Source organism: Tenrec ecaudatus, chromosome 16, assembly GCF_050624435.1.
Source record: "Tenrec ecaudatus isolate mTenEca1 chromosome 16, mTenEca1.hap1, whole genome shotgun sequence".
In the NCBI taxonomy this organism is placed as follows: Eukaryota; Metazoa; Chordata; class Mammalia; order Afrosoricida; family Tenrecidae; genus Tenrec; species Tenrec ecaudatus.
Window position 1 is genome coordinate 52,639,696 of NC_134545.1, and position 20,413 is coordinate 52,660,108.

General features: G+C 43.7%; 2 protein-coding genes across 4 annotated transcripts in view; both read right to left on the minus strand.

The window, feature by feature from the left end:
- DDX50 (DExD-box helicase 50) overlaps positions 1 to 725 on the minus strand; it is a 49,545-nt gene extending 48,820 nt beyond the window's left edge. The window contains exon 1 of one of the 2 annotated variants that reach the window (XM_075535118.1): positions 525 to 725. In XM_075535118.1, the coding sequence (XP_075391233.1) occupies positions 525 to 611 (87 nt within the window). In that variant the 5' untranslated portion in view covers positions 612 to 725. The remainder of the gene's footprint in view (positions 1 to 524) is intronic. The other variant, XM_075535119.1, reaches the window with a different exon arrangement.
- Positions 726 to 7,395: 6,670 nt separating this feature from the next.
- STOX1 (storkhead box 1) overlaps positions 7,396 to 20,413 on the minus strand; it is a 65,108-nt gene continuing 52,090 nt past the window's right edge. The window contains exons 2-4 of one of the 2 annotated variants that reach the window (XM_075534547.1): positions 15,275 to 15,427; positions 10,777 to 13,129; positions 7,396 to 7,543 (exon numbers count right to left, since the gene is read on the minus strand). In XM_075534547.1, coding sequence (XP_075390662.1) covers positions 7,396 to 7,543; positions 10,777 to 13,129; positions 15,275 to 15,427 — 2,654 coding nt within the window. The remainder of the gene's footprint in view (positions 7,544 to 10,776; positions 13,130 to 15,274; positions 15,428 to 20,413) is intronic. The other variant, XM_075534548.1, reaches the window with a different exon arrangement.

Consider the following 20,413-nt stretch of genomic DNA (forward strand, 5'->3'; position numbering starts at 1 on the left):
GAAAGATATACATGGGAAGGGGGATGGTGCGAGAACCCAATGACAGTAAAGACTATTAATAACACAGCTCACACCGTCTCCATCACAGTCCAATCCTGGCAACCGAGGGTACCTTTCCTTAGGCTCTCCATACTTAAACCTTAAGATCGCATGTGCCCAAGAAACCCACACAGCGGGCAAGGAGACAGAGAAGCAACACATACTCAAGGCAATTGTTTCAAGGGAGCCAAATGTCAAGCCTCGCTGCTTCAAGAAGAGGAGGAAAGCACAGATTCCACAGCGGTGATCGCCTCAGGAAAGATTCGGGCGCCAACCGGAATGGTTGGGGGGCCGCGGGGGCCCGGGCCAAAGCCGGGGCCGCCCTTCTCCAGGTGGCAGGTGTGCAAGTGGAACTGGTGCGGTCAGCCTCAGAAAGCGAGGAGCTCTCGGATGCTCGGACCAGGTTGTGACAGGCCATCAGCGACACTCCCTCCCGGCCCGAGGCGGCGCAGTCAAAAAGGAGGCGCGGCCCAGCGTCGGCTCACCTTTGGCCTCTCCTTCCTCGGGCTCTCGGACTCCTCCAAGGGTGCCTCCAGCTCCATAATGTCCCCCCAGAGGAGTTTCCCAGGCATTACTCGCCGCCGCCGCCGCCTTCAGGGCACGGGAGCCACAAGCACCCACGGGCAGCGACAGCGTGAAAGGAAGCGGGGGCAGGGCGGCCGGCCGGCCCGGGCGGTGCGTCACTTCCGGGACACGCACGGCGCCGCGGGGGAAGAATCCCGGTGACGTTCCGTTTGAGCGCTTCCCCGGTGCCGCAACCTCGCAGCCAATGAGGGTGCGAACTCCCGGCCGGCACGCCCTCGCTCTTAAGTGATTGGCTTCGACATTAAAATGTTGGCCAATCGCCAGAACGTATGCGTGCGCTCATTAGCATAAAATCATTGGGTTTCCTTCTCTCCCCTACCCCCGCCCCTGAAAATGTCTTGACCCAGAGGAAACGCCTCTGGGCTCCCTAGGTTCCGGTTGGCCTGGGAAGCCCCCCAACGGTAGTGGAGGGGCCCGCACCCAGGCCGCTGGGAAACGCCACGAGCAGCCCGGCCAGTCCCTGCCGGAAGCTGCGGGGCGCGGGCCCGCGCCCCGCCCCTTGCGGCTGAGGCGTTAACGACTAACGGCTGCCGCGGGCTGACCTTCCGGGCAGGCGCTTCCGTCCCAAGGCTGAGTTGGGCCCAACAGCTTGAGGGCAAGGCCGGGGACACCTCACTTTCCTTGAAGCTTAGGCTCTATTCACAGCGTTTTTCTTCATTCATGCTAGGCCCGCCTCACGCTCCCCATCGACTTAGGAGAAATTAAACCCAATAAAGGAATGTACTTGTCAAAAGCTACTCAATGGCACCGTTGGGATTTGAATCAGTGCTTTCTCCGCCACCAAAGAAAGCGTTTGGGGAAAGGTGTTCCCACGAAAGGAAATGAGTAGAAAAAAACCCCCAAAATCTGTGCAAGAGAACACGTTTCGTTGTCCTCAATTTCATTTAAATCGATTGTAAACGCTCTATTTTACCAAGAATTAACTGCCGTTTTATCCGACTGCAATTTACTGCTCAAAATGGAAAACCTGATGATACATTTGCAGAGACTAGTTGACTCTTTTTAGGACGTTTCCATTATCTCATCAACCCAGATTATTGAACAGAGAACAAGAAACCCAATTGCGATGTAAGTGCAAGGTCACTCAAACCACTTGGCAATGGCCAGGATACCAGCCTAGCAGCATGAGCATCCAAGCTGTGTCCTGCAAAATTAAACACTGTTCTGTGTCATTAAGTTTGGGGATTTATTTTAAATAGCCGAGAATGCACAGCTATGAATGAGCCTGAAGTCAGGGGTTATGTGTTTGAATGTAGGCCTATGGATTCCACACTATGAACACTAGTGTTTGGCTAACGATGATTACTAATGCACCCTTGCACTCTATTGTAAGAAGAGCCATGCGCATTTCTAAATCCGTTCATCTTCCATTCCTTCATACACATCCCGTTCCTACCACCCTAATGTCTTTGTAGCTCTACAAACAAGCGGATGATGTACATAGGAATGGATATGACTAAGGCGTCACAGGCATAAAACTGGGATACGCGCTGTTAACGTCGTTGAAGAATAAATGTGGTGGAGTATTGGGTTCCTCAGGACAATTTTTGACATTCACTTTTATCTGAGATCATACAGCAGGTCTGAAAGGAAGGGTTATACTGCTTAATACTCTATTATTTGAGAAGCTACCAAGTATACTAGGGGTTATCAAAATGACCTTCTAAGGTTCACAACACTTCACCAAACCTCCTCAGGCTGCCATGTCAGGTGGAGAGGACACGTGTTTAAGTTAAGACAAATCATAAAGAACTCAACCAAAAAGTTAATTAACTAGAAAAATTAGTGGGGGGAGGAGAGGGGCTGTCATACTATATATTCTCAATGGGTATCTTGCCTCAATCAGGTAACTTGAGAATGGGGATGAAGGAGAGCAGGTTTTTCATTTATGTTCGCTCTTTAAACCTCAAGAGATTTGTATCTGGTGATGAGATTTGCAGGGGTGGTGGGGAGTGGAATGGGGTATGTGTAAAGAAGCATGAATTAAAGTCCACAGGTAATTTTAAAAAAATAATCATACTGAAACACCTTTACTTTCAAAATACCTTCCCAGTCACTTGATAAAACTTATCAAAAGAAACAGTTGCGTGCCTCTGTAAGTTTTTGTTAAGTCCCTTTGCATTTGACCCCCGTTTATTCAACTCTGTGACCTTGGAAGCATAAAAACATGACGAATGTACTTAAACTTGTACTTAAACTTATTTTAAAAGATACAGGGTTAGGATTTTTATTTTTAATACCTGGTTAGGAAGTAGAAAGTAGAAGAGCCGTCAAATAGTCTTTTGTATTAGCATGTCAATATTGTAACAGTAATTAGATCATCATTGTAGAATACTGAGAAGGAAATAGTTTAAGGGATAGTTATATTAATCAAGAGGAATTGGGGCCAGGAAAAGCAAGTATTAAAAGCACTGACAGGCAGAGAGAGAAGGGGAAGGGAAGAGGGCATTTCTGCCATGACTCGCCAGTTGAACTTGGCCAACTCATCCCTAAAATGTTTTACAGTATGTAAAGAGAGTGATCACAAGGCTTGCCCTGCTAAACCAAACCACTGCCGTCAAGTTGACTTCAAATCATAGTGATTGTAGATAACAGGGAAGAACTGCCCCCATGAATTTCAAAGACTAAATATTTACAGGAACAGATAACTTTATCCTGTGGAGCTTCTGGTGGGTTTGAACCACCAACCTTGAGGTTAGAAGCCCAACGCTTAACCTGCTGTACTACCAGGACGCCTTTCTTGCCATGATAAAGTGAGAAACTTGAGAGGTTTAGTACTATAGTGATGTGCTGACATTTTCACTTCTAGCTCATGGTTTCAAGGTAGAAAAGGCAGGCGACAGCATTTGCACATGCAAACTTTATGTGTAATCCAGCCCCGAATTCAAATTATTTAAACATTAACCTTTTGGAGAGAGGTTGGTTTCTTTACCTTGTAGCTCTTTTGAAAAGTTGTGGTGTTTCATCATTACGTCAGCTATTCCAGAAGAGGGCACCACCACACAAGAAACGTTTGGACATTACTCCTGCTGCGAGGGGGAGCAATTGGAGCTTGGAAAGGTCAGCAAACCAGTCTGGTTTCTTTGTACGCCGTTTCTTGTTGCATGGTCTCTCAGACTCCTTCTTGTCTATCCCGTTACCCAAAAACCTTCACTGGCTCTACATGGGTTCTCAAAACCACAGTGGTTCTCAATCTTTTCACTATGGGCTCTGCGTGGTTCATTTTTTCCCTGACATTTTATCTCGCAACTGCATTTAACAGCAATTCACTGCCGTTTTCTCATCTGTGAATAAGAAACAAATGCAGCTTCACAGTGTCAAGACAGCATGATACCAAAAGGCATACTGCAGTAAGTCAATCGACTCATGGTGACTCTGTAAGGCGCAGTAAAACTGCCCACAGGGCTTCTAAAAATGCAGTCTTTACAGAAGAGATTGCTACCTCCTTCTTCTTCTAATATAAATCAGTTTATTGGGAGCTCTTACAGTTCTTATAATAATCCAAACATCAATTGTTTATCAAGCACATTTGTAAATATGTTGCCATCATCATTTTCAAAACTTGAGCCCTTGGTATCAGCTCGTTTTCCCCTCCCGCTCCCCCCACCCACCCTCGTGAACCCCCTTGATAAATGATAAATTATTGTTTTCCTATCTTACAGCCATTTTTCTTCTATGGAGCAGCTTGGTGGATCCAAGCAGCTCTTGCCCACTACACCACCGGGGTTCATTCCTGTTAGGGTTGCATTACTGAGCGGACGTTTCATCCACTGGCAAAGACGTGCTGTTTCGCTTGGTCAAGAGTCACCACAGGCACAGGAAACATACAATTCCCATTTGAGATTTTTAAATGTTGAAAACAGCTTGCTGGGCTCTCTCGATACTCTCTTGAGGATCTTAGAGATCTGAGCTCCCAGATGAGTGATGATCAAGGAATTCCCCCTGCTTACAAAGAGTCAGCGAGAGGAAGATTCTCAACAAAGCGGAGGGACACAGTAGCTGCGGCCGTGCCTTCGAACATAACAATTGTGAGGACGACAGAGAATAGAGCCACATTTCCCTCTGTTATACATGTTGTGACCCAGAACCAACTCAAAGACACCCAAGAGCTGTTGAGTATAATTCAAGGTAGAACTGAAAACTTGTTACCTGAAGACAAACGACCCCTTCTAGACATACCTTGATTTTGATTCAGGATACAAGCATCTCAACCAAAGGGCTGAATCTCTAATGGAGAAATTTCAGACAACCTGGCAATGACCAAAGTACCTGTACAGTGTCCCATGTGTTAATTATCAGGCAAGTCTTGTAACCAGGCATGTTTGATAGCACTATGCCGTGCCTCCTAGGTTGGATACTTCAGCTGGATGTCTCTAACTCTTGTAACAAGCCTATGAAGTCGTTATAATTACCTCCCTTCTAAAGATGAGAAAACAGAGTTTAAAAAAGTTTGGTAATTTGCTCTATCACAAACCTACCACAGAATGAAATTCAGATTCAGAGATGTAACTGATATCTAAATTCAGATCATCATGCTGCCTGAGCAGAACAGTCTTCTGCTATATATATGGTAGAGTAATCAAGAACTAAAGTTTCCACATGCAGAATACTGGGGGAAAAAGTAAGTCATCTAGGATAATCTCCCCCTAAAAACCCTCAACACATATTTCTACTTTTAATGCCTACAGGCCCACACGTGTGAAAGGGAAGTTTTTTCTTGGTTTCCTAACTGGCCGCTACATTTAACTGAAGAGTCATATTCCAAACACTAGTAAAATTAGATAGATTGCACGGATAGCCAGACATGGCTGGTCTATAAGACCTCGGATTCCTTATGATAATATATGTAATATTATATAATCCTTATATAATTCCGTATCCAAAATCCAGGATGAAAGAGCTGTTGGCGCTCCTTTGGTGAAGAGACGGAGAACTGGGAGCAACACTCAAGTATCTGGCAGGAGTTCGATGTTTCACGGGGTCTTCACTGACTCCTTAAGAACAAGATCTTACCGTTGGAAGGAATCTTCAAAATCATTGAACTGAACCATTTTCTTAAACTAAATATTAAAAATTCCTTTGCAACATGCCAATCAAGGGATCACGGAGTCTGCTTGAATGCCCTAAATAATGAGAAATTCACCATGTTACAATGGTGAATGGTCTAATGGGGTTGTTCTTCACACTGAGCTGAGGTTTTCCTCCTAACGTCCACTCACTGGTGCGGATACTAAGCTATAACAGGCCTTAAAAATGTCTCTATCGCTCCTCACCTCCCCAAAATCTACGGCATGGTATCATTGGGTACTTGGAGCAAGCTTTACTGTAATGCCAGTGTGACTACAGCTCATCAGGATCCACTCAGAAACAAGTCAGTAGTGAACGATCTGACCACGCACAGCGTGTAGTAGGGACAACCCCCCCCCCTGCACGCCCACAGCGCACCGGGCATGGCTGCAGCTCTCCCCAGGACCCAGCTTTACTCTGAGCTTAGTTACTAAGATGGTGAGCTCTGAAGAACGGTCTGTTCAAGTAGTTCACTTAATCATCCGTGAGATCTCTAAGTTCATGGAAACGTCTTAGAAGAAAACATCCAGTGCAAACCCCATCTCTGTAGGTCTCTCTAGCCCATCAGTTCTATACCCTGTCCGCTGAAAACAGGCTCAACTGCTCCATGCTCCCCAAGCCCAAGAAATGGGACCAAGCCACCATTTGTTGTGAAAAAAATCGAACAGATTTTTCAACTTATCAAATGTAGATAACATATCACTGTCCTTCTAGAAGTTAAATTTCTACTCAGCCATCTCTCTCTCTCTTTCTCCCTTGAAATCTCTATTTCAGAACCTTCTCGTGCACAGCCCATTATGCAACTACTTTGCTTTTGTCCTATCAATATATGTGAGAATAGAATTATCCGAAATGTGGGAAAGATTGAGGACTAGTACAGTCAGCTGTCTACTGCCCCAGGGCTTTGGACATGGTCAGTCAAAAGGAGGAACCACTGTGTGTTCAAATTGATCCTAGAGAAGATCCTGAGCAGCCACGATGGCTGAAAAAAGTTATTTTCATAAAGAACCCAACACATCCATCTAAATCCTCTCAGTTGCAAGCCAATTATCTATGTACACCTACAGCACTTTCCTGGAATTTGTTAAAATCCATTGAGATCACTTTCATAGAAACTTAGGAATATGGGTAGAGAGAAATGGAACACCGCAGTAAATCAGCATTCTATTGGAAACCAGTGTTTGAAAATTTAATGATATTTAACTGGAAAAGGTCTTGTTTCTTTTTATTGCAAACTGTATATTCCCAATAAATTCATGACCCAAAAAAGGGCTTTAAAATACCAACCACCACTAAAAAGGGGGGGGGCAGTAAGTAGAAGAAAATATGTAACACATTGAACAGTACATCAGCTTGAATTTCGAGACGCCTTAGTGGCATGCTGGGTTGAGAAATGGGTTGCTCAGCTCTCAGGCCAGCAGCTTGAGAACACCACCCAATCCGTGCGGAAAAGCTGAGGCCTTCAGTTCCCGTCGAGAATCACAGCCGTGGACACCCGCAGCCCTTCTCTCTCTCTCTCTCTCTCTCTCTCTCTCTCTCTACTTGTTGTCTCCTGTGTTCTCTCTCTCGCTCGCTCTCTCTCTCTCTCTCTCTTGTCACTATGAGCCGGCAAGCACTCCAGGGGCAGTGAGTTTTCAATACTTGGTTGATGAGGCATAGAACTGTTGTCCATTTTTACAAACATTCCCCAAAGAAATATAAACATTAAACATTTATGACTGGAGTTAGTTGTAGTAAGGAATCAGGTGTGAGAGCTTGACTGCTTTTTGTGCCTTCAAAGTTCTGCAGAAAGATCGGTCTTCTTTTTAGTCCCTCCAAAATGACTGAATGATTAGATGCCAGACTCTGCGTCCTAAAGGTATTAGAAATAACAGAATTATTAACTTCTTAAGGAACTTGGATTTCTAATCAAGGCACTGTACAGATTCATTTTTTAATCTGAAGCAGCACAGTACAAAACAAAGACACACTTCAGATAAGTTGATATCTAAAATCATCTAAGGCACCAACAGGCACCTATTTAGCCCCTCCTGTGTGCTGAGCACCTATTTAGCCCCTCCTGTGTGCTGAGCACCTATTTAACCCCTCCTGTGTGCTGAGCACCTATTTAGCCCCTCCTGTGTGCTAACCCCTCCTGTGTGCTAACCACTCTGATGACAGAGTGGTTATATGTTGGGTTCCTACCTGCAAGGTCAGCAGTTCAAAACTACTACCCACTAAGCAGGAGAAAGATGGGACTTTCTACCTCCTGTAAAGAGTTACAGTCTCAGAAACTCACCGGGGCAGTTCTACCCTGTCTATAGGGTCGCTGTGAGTTGGTATTAACTCAATAGTGGCGTCTGTTTTGGGGGATTTTTTTTAGCTTATGTGCTAAACAAGGAGCTATGCTGGTCTAGTGCACATAGGTAGTACTTGATGCCTAACCAAGATAGTGGTTCGAACCCCCCACTCAGGAGCTCCACAGGAAAAACCCTGACAGTCTGGGCCTGAACAGGCTACAGCACAGCAAACCCTGTCCTACAGGGTTGAGGTGTCAGAATCAACTCCACAGCACACAAGAACAACACGTGTCAGGCAGGGGTCGCTGGGCGGTGCAAACGACTAAAACAAACTGGTTGGCAATGTGAGTCCACTCAGTGGCACATCGGGAGACAAGCCTGGTAACAGACTTCTCAAAAACCCTGTGGCATACTGTCCTATCGTAACAGAATGGTGTCACGCTGGGTCTGAATTAATTTGAGGCTAACTGGTTTGGGTTTGGGGGGCTCTGAATACATTTTAAAGTCATCAATAGCACCTCAATTGGCTGACAACTTTCTAAGGAGTTCATGTTATCAAACAGATTCTAGAAGAAACAAAGCCCTGACACACTCTTTTACACAACTGAAATGGATCAGTATTTTCCGGTGCAACTTATTTTTGCTTCTGGGAAGTCATACGGAAAGGAAAAGCCTACCAAAATATTTTTAATACTGACAGGTTCCTTTCCCAAGAGCTGGGAACTACTTTATTCCCTAACCTGTTACAGCTACTCTGCTTCTGCCAAATCACATTGTTCTTTGATTGTTTTTATATTTGGCATTTCCCTTTCCCCATCTGCCCCCTTCTACCACTAGAACACTATATATTAAGATAGGTTTTTAAAATGTCCTCCTAAATAAATAAAATTAAAAATATGTAAAATGTCCTCCAAAATGGAAATACGGGAGCAGGAAGCATACACTGAAAGTGATTGTAGGAGGTATATACAATTCTTTTCAAATACAGCCCAACTATGGAAGTGTATGATACATGAATTTTATCTCAATAAAACTTTCGAGGAAAAAAATCAATCTGTCCTCTAGTGAGTTTTCCTCCACAAAACTCATCAATCTTTTTTTTTTAATAGCTCATCACTGTCAACGTCACAACTCTTTGACAGTTAAGAACTTTTTCTTGTGTTCCGTTTTTCTATTGGGTGGGCTCCTCAAAGAAGCTTCCTGTAGGTAGCAGGAATGTCTCGTTCATCTCTGTCTCCCTTCACCCTTCCTACAATTCTAGTACAGAGTGGATGTTCAAATGTTTTCCCCCTAAATGTATTTAGTTACGCACCCTTTCAAGAATACCACATGGAGAGAAAAAAGAGTACCACATGAAAAGCACAGCTACAGGATGAGCCCAATAGCCCAAATCACCAATTAGACTCTAGGGTCATCGGGAAATACATCTAATGCAAAGGAGTTTAAAAATATCTAGATAGTGGGATGATAATTGGTGTTTTAAAAATACTTTTTAATGCTTCTGAAATGTTCTAGTATGGCCATATGAACAATGTTAGAGGTGGAGAAAACATTAGTGGAAAACAGGAACATCTTTAAACACAATATGATTTCTCTAACAAGGTTTGTATGAATGACTGTTGAGATAAAGTTTATTGTGCTAACCTGGCGGATAAACACATGTGGGGTTAATTGAAGGAGAGATAAATGACTTGGTGAGCCTCGCCTTTCTAGTTCTCAGGTCTCTTGCTTTCTGATGGTTGGATCAGGGTGCAGCTATCTTAGTCAGTTTCCTGCTTTAGCTGGCAAGGCTCACTTCCTGCAAAACATCCCTGAAGAGAAGCCACATGGACCTACGCCGATGCAGCCCTGGGTGCTGTAGCAGCCATGTGGAGACCCCTGCCAGCGCTGAGATGCTTACACATTCATTGATTCAGCTTTCCTCCTGCAGTCAGCATCATAGTGTGTGTTTTGTGAGATGGAGGACTTTGTGGATTGGTGTTGGATATATGGGCTAATGTTGGACTTGTGGGTTTGAACAGCACTGGGTTGGGATGCTTTCTTTTTTTTGGGGGGGGGGGAATGCTTTATTAATGTACACTTACCCTTTATATAAAACTCTCTCTTATACATGTGAGTTTCTGTGGATTTGTTTCCCTAGTTTATCCAGACTAACACAACTGTCTAAATTTTGGTATTATTTTAATACTTTTGTTTAACCTATACTTATTTAGCAAAAACCATTGTTTTGGGAAGACTAGAGTCATTTCCAACAATAATTAGATTTTGCATTTTATTTGTCAAGTGTGGGTATCCTATTAAAATTGAGACAATACTGAGCAATTAAGTGATCTTATACTAAGTCGCTCTTTCTCAACCTACAAAGACCAAGGGATCTAAGTGAAAACTTCTCTCAGTGCAGGAAGCATGTGGTTTATAGCAGTTTTTTCGTTTTTAGAAATAATTAAAATTTTTGTTCACATTGAAAATGAACTCTAAAAAATTTTAAATGAACTTATCCAATTATGTAAGATTATATTGTAACTGTACATTTTGTTTGGTAACAAACAAAATTCATTGCTGTTGAGTCGATGTGGACTCAAAGCAACCGTATAGGACAGGGTAGAACTGCCCTGGTGAGTTCTGATCTTGTAACTCTTCACTGGAGTAGAAAGCCCTGTCTTTCTTCCTTGTTCAGTAAAGCGTGGCAGAATTCTACCATTATAAAACGTTTACCCAGCAAATCCCCACTTACTAACTGCATCTATTCTTCATTTTAATAGCTCCTGTGGGACAGTGCTACTAAATTGCTTTGATGTGCACTCACCGAGGGGAATCAATTCCACTATCTCCTGCCATGCTATGGTTTTCTGTTAGTTCCAAGTGACTGCCATCACGGTGGACATCCTGGGCTGGCATATTTGAAGGATTGAAAAGTTCTAACTTCTGTGAGACAAGGTTTCTTGGTTCCTGAATCTGAGGGCTTTGGCTCCAGATGGAGAGTTTCTTTCCTGTGTCGCCAACCGAAGCTTGCAGGGTCTCAGCCTCGGCATCGGCTATCCTTGTGCGGCGGGAATCAAATATGCTTCCGTCAGCAAGCGCTGACTGCACTACACCTTTGGCAACACTAGGCGCCTTTTCATAATTCAAAGCAAACCTGGTCCCTGCATTAAAGTCGCAGCTTCCAGCAGGACGGTTAGGGTTCTGGCTTTCACCTGGATTGGGGAACACCCCACTGGATCTGTAACACTCGTCATTTAGCATCTGTGGCTCCAAGCTGTGTGTTTTCGAGCTGTACTCGGAGCGAGATCTTCCGATCACCTGCTGTTTTCCTAAATGATTCCAGTTACTTTCACCCGGGAAGGAATACTGAGGATGCCCAGGCAGCATTGGACATAAGTCATCGTTCTCTGAAAAACCCTCCTCCTCCTCTAGATAGAGTGAACTGCAGGCACCGTCGTCACCCTCTCCTTCATTCTCAGGAAAGGCCTGGTCAGGGTCAGAAAGCCCTTCAGCTTCGAGAGGAGCGGGCTCTGCGTGCCGAATGAACGCCTTTCTCATGAGCTGCCCCGCCGAGTCTCTGTCTGGTCTCTTGGGTTGTCTCACGTGGCTCACATCCGTGGAGAGATCCAAGAGGTCGAGATTCCGGAATTGCTGGATTGTTTTAGCAACCAGCACACAAGCGGAGGAAGACTGGTCGAACGAGGAGAGATCTCGCGATGGCAGGGTACGCTGTGCTTCTTCGGTCTCCCCTACTTTGTCCAGGTGGGAATGACTTTTCCTCACGACTTCAGGGACGAGCTCATTTTCTTGTCCACACGCATCACATCCAAGTGTGTCTTCCCCACAGCAACAGCCTTCACTGTCCACCTGTAAGACACGGCACTGGGGGTGCTCGGGCAGGCCATCCTGGAAGCCGGCACTGACAGGGTTACACACATGAACTGACTCTGCTTTCGGCATAGCTTCGCCTCGCTCAGCACCTCGCTGTTCGGTTCCACAGCGGAAAATTCTTGAGGAATTGAAAGATCGTGACCTTTGGAAAATCTTCTCTTTTGGTCCAATCGGTCTGGGTTTCAGATCACTGGTCTTCTGACTTCTGTGCCCTCTGGTTCCTGGGCTCCTTCGGTGAGGCAAACCCTGGAAAGGATTGCTGATTTGCCTCTTGTAAATCGAACAGGTACCCAGCACTGTCGGAGTCTCGCCAAGCGGTTTCTGAGCTACTTCATTCGGGCTTTTACTTCTGGGGGTGGACTGTGTAGCAGGGAGCTTGGGGTGTTCCTCCTGTCTACTGCTTCTTGGAGGAGGCTCAGTCGCCTGACTCCTACCTTTGCGTGGGTCTCTCTCCCTGTGAGAATGAGCCTGCCTGTGAGGCTTTGCCGACCGACCCTGCCTCTTCTTCACCCTCTCCTTTGGAGAGTGCTCGCGATGACTTTTCCGCCTATCAGTGGAAGTACCCTGGCTGTTATATTTTTTCTGTTCTTCATATTTTTGCATTAAGACCGTGTGTTTGATTAAGTTGTCAACGGTCAGGATGGGGTTAATCCGTTTAATGATCTCATGTTCAATAGCTCGTGGGATATTATCCAAGTTGTCTTCATCTCGAACAGGCCATTCTTCAGGCGGGAACTGGGCAGAGAAACTCCTGTGCTCTGCTTTGGGTTTCTCCTTCCTAGACATATTACGCCAAAAGAGACCAAAGCCAAACTTCTTGCCTTTGTCTCTGTCTTTTGTACGTGGTGAAGGCTTGGTCCTACTGCAGACATGACTCTCTTCAGACACTGAAATGGCCTGATTGGGTCCCCATAGTTTGGATTCCCCAGGACCTTTCTGGTCTTTTCTGATCGCTTCTGCTGCAGTTTGTGGACCCCGAGTGCCCTGAGCGCTGCCGTCAGGAAAACACTGGCAAGACTGACAGTGCGAAATGACAGCCGCATGTTCTCTGGCCAATTCTGCAGAGCCGTCCATGCCGTCCATGCTCACCAGGTAGGTAATGGAAGGTGGCATTGGGTGCCTCTCCTCTGGTCGCACTCTGGTATTTCCTGGGCTGGTCGTCTGAGTGATAAAGTAAGTCTGAGGAGTAACTATGAAGTAGCCGTCTCCAGTGTGATAAATCTTCCTCTCTTTAATCAGAGTTCCCAGAGTCGTATAGAGCATATCTTGAGATGGAACTGCAATGCCTACAACAAACAAGCGTTTTACACAGGTTGGTTTCACAATAAGAAACGTTGTAATGAATGAAATCGGTGACTTAGAACTGACGCTGCCTTTGCAGATAAGTACAAACAGTAAACTGTAACTATGTAATTAATATGTGAAATCAAAGTGCCAATGAACCATTAACATTTATAATCTAATTGAGTGAGAATTTTTTTTTTGATTCAGGCATTAAACAAAGCTAATGGTTAATGGACAAAAAGCTTGATGCCATGAAAAATCACACTAGGTGATTACAATTGACTCAATGGTAGTGGGTTTTGTTGTTGTTTTACGTTATACAAACACATAAATTTAACATGTGACTGAGAAAACAAATACATGGATTTTTGAAAACCATGGTTTCCCTGGTTTAAGTCTCATGAAGGATCTGTAGAAAATATGGGAGCAAGTTTTGAAACACCTGGAGATGGTGGTTTTTTTTAAGCTGAAGAAGTAAGAAAATAATTTTAGGATAAATTCTCTTTTCTAAATAGCATGGTTCAAAAGTATATTTATATTAAAGCAATGTTTTACAATGCTTAAGAAAAAAAGTAGACACCCCCCCACTATCATGATTCCAATTCTACCTTGCAAGTCTGGCTAGACCAGAGGATGTACACTGGTACAGATGGGAACTGGGAACACAGGGAATCCAGGACGGATGATCCCTTCAGGACCAGTGGTGTGAGTTGTGGTACTGGGAGGGTAGAGGAAGGGTGGATTGGAAAAGGGGAACCAATTACAAGACTCTGCATATAACCTCCTCCCTGGGGGACGGACAACAGAAAAGTGGGTGAAGGGAGACGTCGGACAGGGCAAGATATAACAAAATAATAATTTTTAAACTATCAACGGTTCATGAGGGGGGAGGGAAGGGGAAAATGAGGAGCTGATACCAGGGGCTTAAGTGGAGAGAAAATGTTTTGAAAATGATGAGGGCAATGAATGTACAAATGTGCTTCACACAATTGATGTATGTATGGATTGTGATAAGAGTTGTATGAACCCCTAATAAACAATTTTAAAAACATTAACATTGGTTTTCTTTGGGTAGTGGTCTTCTAAGTAATCGCTTTTCTTTTTTTCTACAATTGGGCATACTCATTTTTGTAACAAAAAAATAGTCTTCTCCATCCATACACTGGACTATCATGCAACTTATTAGCTCTGTAAATGCTTATATGGAAAGATTTCAAGATAAAATTTGGAAAAAGGATACAGAAAACATGAATACACTGACCTAATTTATATTATAAAAAGATACACACACAGACACACACACGTGTCCAAATCCAATATATGAAAGCATACATAAGAGACCATAAATGAGAGTAGTTGTCACCGCTGAGGAACAGGGATGGCGGGGTTGGGAGCCAAAGGAAAATGAACGTTTTCCTTTTCACTCTGCAGTCTTTGCCACAGAATCTGATTATTATATTTAATCAGATTTAATCAGAAGGTGGGGTAGAAAGGGGGAACCGATTACAAGGATGTACATGTGACCTCCTCCCTGGGGGATGGACAACAGAAAAGTGGGAGATGGGAGACATCGGACAGTGTAAGACATGACAAAATAATAATAATTTGTAAACTGCCAAGGGTTCATGAGGGAGGGGGGTGCGGGGAGGAAGGGGGGAAAATGAAGAGCTGATACCAAGAGTTTAAGTGGAGAGAAAATATTTTGAGAACGATGAGGGCAACAAATATACAAGTGTGCTTGACACAATTGATGTATGTATGGATTTTGATAAGAGTTGTATGAGCCCACAATAAAATGATTTAAAAAAGAAAAAGAAAAGGCAACTCGATGTACGAAAGAAAAATCATCTTTCCAAAAATGTGGCTTGGTCAAGTGGATATCAATAGGGCAAAGGAGGAAGTCTCAAAGTAAACCTCACCTTTATACAAAATTAAATACAACTTGACCATGTAACTGAAATGAATAGAAAAAGCTCATCTGAAAAGTAAAACTCTTATCAAATTTGTTGATATAGGTCTTTTTCCCAGCAGGACATTGCGATATAAGGTCTTGGAGAAGGAAAAACAAAGGACATTACAAAATCTATGTGTATAAGGTTATGAATACATGAAATGAGTGGTTAACAGAGAAAAGCGTATCACGCTACCTGGGTGGTGTTTCACCAAGTGCTCCATGAGGGACCCCTGTGTTACCGCAACCTGAGCTGCGTTCATCTCAGACACCGCACAACAGAGGACTTCAGCCAAAGGGATAAACTGAGATTGAGCTATTAGATTCATCTGCACTGGAAAGACGTCACCTAAATTGGAGATACAAAAAGGGGCATAGTTTAGAATCAGTGAATATAATAGTTACAAAAACTTAGTAGTAGGTAGAACTGCTAATCTTTCATCAGTCTTTACTCAGAATCTTATCATGACACGCACATGGAGAAAAAGCTTACATTGTAATTGCTGCTTTAAAAAAATCTTTTAATTGGGAGCTGTTACAGATATTGTAATAATCTATAATTCAATTAGATCTAGCATAATTGTGCAATTGCTGCTACCATCATTTTCAAAACATTTTCTTCTTGAACTCTTTAACATCAGCTCCCCTTTAAGTCCCCTCCCTGTGATCAATACTTTTAAGAAGTTTACAATGCCTGTCATAATTGTAAATCATATGAGACACAAAGGATTACACAGGTCGGGAGGACAATGTTTACATGACAGTATGCATCTTTCAAATAGGGATTTTTTTCATATTAGCTAGCTTAAGATAAGCAGAGAGAGCTTTCCCCCACCCCCTTCCTCCTTATCCCTCCGCCCTTCCCCCAAGTCCCAGGGCCACCGGGATGGGGATGTGACTGTGTTCCCACATAGCTCATCCTCAAGACAAGTAAACCTCTTTGCTAAAATAGATCACTCCCCTCAGCATGAGTTTTGCTGTTGCCTTTAGGACCTCGTACAGCCACTGTGAGCGCTCACGTTTGCTAAATATTTTAGGGGGTACATGCAATGAATGTTGCGCTATGCTTTCAAGTGGAAGACTGGATGAATGGAGAGATGGACTGATGGGACAGTAATGTCAGACCATCTAACCTTACGTACGGCCCGCTCTTTTATGATAAAGATCATACATCATTTCCCTGGAGAAGAGCTCAGGGGCACTTCCAGTCAAATGCTCTGAGATGACTAAGGTTAGTCCTCCATCTTAACTCTAGAGCCCGCCCATCTTGTGATGTATGCACCTTCCTGTCATATGTATGCCTCTAGCACCGCGGTTCTCAACCTGTGGGTCGAGACCCCTTTGGGGGTGGAATGACCCTTTCACAGGGGTCGCCGATTCATAACAGTAGCAACGTTACAGTGATGAAGTAGCAACGAAAATAACGTTATGTTTGGGGGTCACCACAACAGGAGGAACTGTTAAAGGGTCACGGCATTAGGAAGGTTGAGAACCACTGCATCTAGCCAGATAATTCTTTGTTGTAGGGACTATCCATCCTGTATGATAGGATGTTTAGTAACATGAACCTACTAAATGCCAATAACACTTTCCTCAAAAACGTCTCAGACCACAGCCCATCTAAGTGATACATCAACTAAGAAGTCCACATGGAAGAAGCATACCAGCCTGTAATCCAAGGATTGTAAACAGAATCCAAATCCAAAGGAGGAAATGGTATCGCAGTTTAAACTGTGAACATCCAGTTTGCAGAAGGATGTGGATGACAGTGGAACCCCAAGATCCATTTGCGTGGTCCCCAAAATGGATGAAGCCTCTGGTGAATCCCCTCTGACCACAGTCCGGAGAGCCGAATAAGCTTGCTAGCAGAGAGCAAGCATTATAAAGCTGATCATGGCAGATGTGGTTAGGTTACAATGTACTATCATTTCATTTCCCTTTGGGCTAATTTTAAGGTTGTTTCTATTTTTCATATTTTGATACAAAGGAAGTTCTCTTCATATTTGATACAAAAAGGAAAGACATAGCGGAAGATGATAGAAATGTATCATAAGCCCTCTCCCAGGGGGACAAACAACAGAAAAGTGGGTGACATGAGACAGAGGACAATATAAGATATGACAATAATTTATAATTTATTGAGGGTTTATGAAGGAGGGGTGGTGGTTAAAGGAGGGGAAAATTAGCTGATATCAAAGGCTCAAGTTGAAAGCAAATGCTTTGAAAATGATTATCGCAACATATGGTATGTACAAATATGTTTGACACAATGAATGAATGTATGGATTGTGATAAGAGATGAAAGAGCCCTCAATGAAAGTATTTAATAATAGGGCCAGTCCCAATCCCAACTATGCGGACCCCATCCCCCAACCTCCCCGAAGAATGTACTTCAGAAAACAGCACTGAAGCTACAGCTTGGGGAGAGGAGCACCTCTGATTAGAGCACAGGGAAGAAATGAAGAGGGATGGAGAGGGAGGGGAACACATCCTGGCCCACCAACCCTGAGGACAATATTCCTGCTCAGAGCAGACAATGCACAGAGAGGACCATAAGGCCAGCTCCAACCAAGACATGACCTCCATCACTGAATCGTAGCACTATGGGGTAAAACACTGGAGACACTGTGGGAACTGGGGCATGCAACAGAGCAGCAAGGGGAGCAAAGTGATGAAACCCCAGGAGAATACCAAAAATAGACTTTGGAGACAGAGTGTGGCACCCTATCAGACTCACCTGGGAAACACTCATAAAGGCCAACAAACACTTTCAACTATGTATAGGCTTTTCCATTTTTGTTAGTGGCTTTCTTTTTGTGTTATTTTGTTTTTTGTTGTTTTGTTTGGCTTTGCCTTGTTTTTGCACTTATTACTGTCTCTGCATATCTCTCTAGATAAGACAGGCAGGATAAACAATTTGGAGACAATAAGAATGGGACCTATGGTTCTGGGGGAATACGGGATAAGGGGAGGTGGGAGAAAGGAAGGTTGGGCGAACCAACCCAGGGACAAGAGAATCAGAGAACTAAGATCAGTGGAGAGAAGAGCATAGGCTGTCTAGTGGGGCTTCACGAAGGGCAGTGTAACAGTGAAGAATGACCATATGTACTCGTGGATAAGCCGAGTTTCTCCAGCACATTTTTAATGCAGTTTTTGTGGTAAAATTAGGTGCCTCGGCTGATAACCGGGTTGGCTTATACTGGAGTATATAGGTACTAAACCCGTATGAAGGCCAAACATGATGATGGGACAAGAGGAAAGTAAAAGGAAATAGAGTAAGGAACCAGGAGGCAAAGGGCATTCATAGAGGTCTAAATACAGGCATGTACATACGTAAATATATTTATAAATAATGATAGGGAAATAGATCTATGTATTTATCTGTATACATATATGTTAAGGTACTCTCTCAACACAAGAACGCTTTGTTCTAATAATCCAGCATTCTGTGATGCTCACCTTCCCGACACAATCACTAAAGACAAAATGGGTGCATAAGCAAATGTGGTGATGAAGGCTGATGATGCCCAGCGATAGCATCTGGAGTCTTAAAGGCTTGAAGATAAACCAGCAGCCCTCTAGCTGAGAAGCAACAAACCCACATGGAAGAAGCACACCAGCTTGTGTGATCATGAGGTGTCGATGAGTTCAGGTATCAGGTATCTAATCTAAGACCCAGAACAAAATCATACCCAGTGTGAACAGCAGGGTGGGGGTGGGGGGTGGGAGGGACACATGGAGTGGAGACCCAAAGCCCATCTGTAGACAATTGGACATCCCTTCACAGAAGAGTTACAAGAAAGAGATGAGCAAGTCAGGGTGTAGTACAGCACTGATGAAAAACACAACTTTCCTCTAGTTCTTTAATACTTCCTTCCCTCCACTATGATGACCTCAATTTTACCTTACAAATCAGATTAGACCAGAACATGCACACTGCTACAGGTATGAGCCCGCAACACAGGGAATCCAGGATAAACCCCTCAGGGCCAACAATGGGACTAGAGCTACCAGGAGGATAAGGGGAAGGTGGGGGGAGAAAAGGGGGATCAATCACAAGGATCAACCTATAACCCCCTCCCAGGGGGATGAACAGAAAAGTGGGTGAAGGGTGACAGATGATTATGTTAAGAAATGAAAAAAATAATCTATAACTTATCAAGGGTTCATGAGGGAGGGCTGGCGGGGGAAGGGGGAAATGAGCTGCTATCAAGGGCTCAAGTAGAAAGAAAATGCTTTGAAATTGATGATGGCAGCATATATATAAATGTGCTTGACACAATGGATGAATGTATGGATTGTGATAAGAGATGTAAGAGCCTTCAATGAAAGCATTTAATTAAAAAAAAGAATCAAGGAACAAAAAAATCATATCATTGAAAATGTGGGTGAGTGCAGAGTAGAGACTCAAAGCCCAATGGTAGCCAACCGGATACCCCTTACTGAAAAGGGTTGTGGGGAGATGAACCAGGCAGGGTGCAGGGTAGCAATGATGAAACATATAACTTTCTTCTAGTTCTTAAATATTTCCTCCCCCCCCCCACTATCATGATCCCAATTCTACATTGGCACAGATAGCAACTGGAAACACAGGGAATCCAGGACAGATGACTCCTCCAGAACCAGTGGTGAGAGTGGCGATGCTTGGAGGGTGGAGAGAATGTTGGGTAGAAAGGGGGAACTGATTACAGGAATCTACATATAGCCTCCTCCCTGGGGGAGGGACAACAGAGGAGAGGACAGGGAGAGACGTCAGACAGTTTAATATATGACAAAATAATAATAATATATGAATGATGAAGGGTTCATGAGGCAGGGGGGAGTGGGGAGGGAGGGGAAAAATGAGCAGCAGATATTAAGGGCTCAAGTAGAAGGCAGGTGTTTTGGGAACGATGATGGTGACAGATGTGCCTATGTTCTTGACACAGTGGATGTATGTGTGGATTGTGGTAAGAATTGTACGAGCCTCCAATAAAATGATTTTTAAAAAGAGAAGCAAAAATAAATAAATAGAAATAAATTAAGGAGTAAAAAAAGAGAATAATAATAATAAATGAACAGTAAGGTCAAAGGATCCCAGAAGAGAAAAGAAAAATGAATCAAAGGCACAGGTAGAAGAACTAACATAAATAAGGAAAATATTACTTCATCTGACATGTGCAAGAAAATCAGAAGCCTCAAGACCAGGAATGTTGAAAAAAAGAGAGAAAGAAAAGCACAGCAGGGGCCTCTGATCTCTGTAAAGCAGTGGTTCTCAACCTATGGATGGCGACCCCTTTGGGGATCCAACGATTGATTCTTTCACAGGGGTCTCCTAAGACAATTGGAAAACACA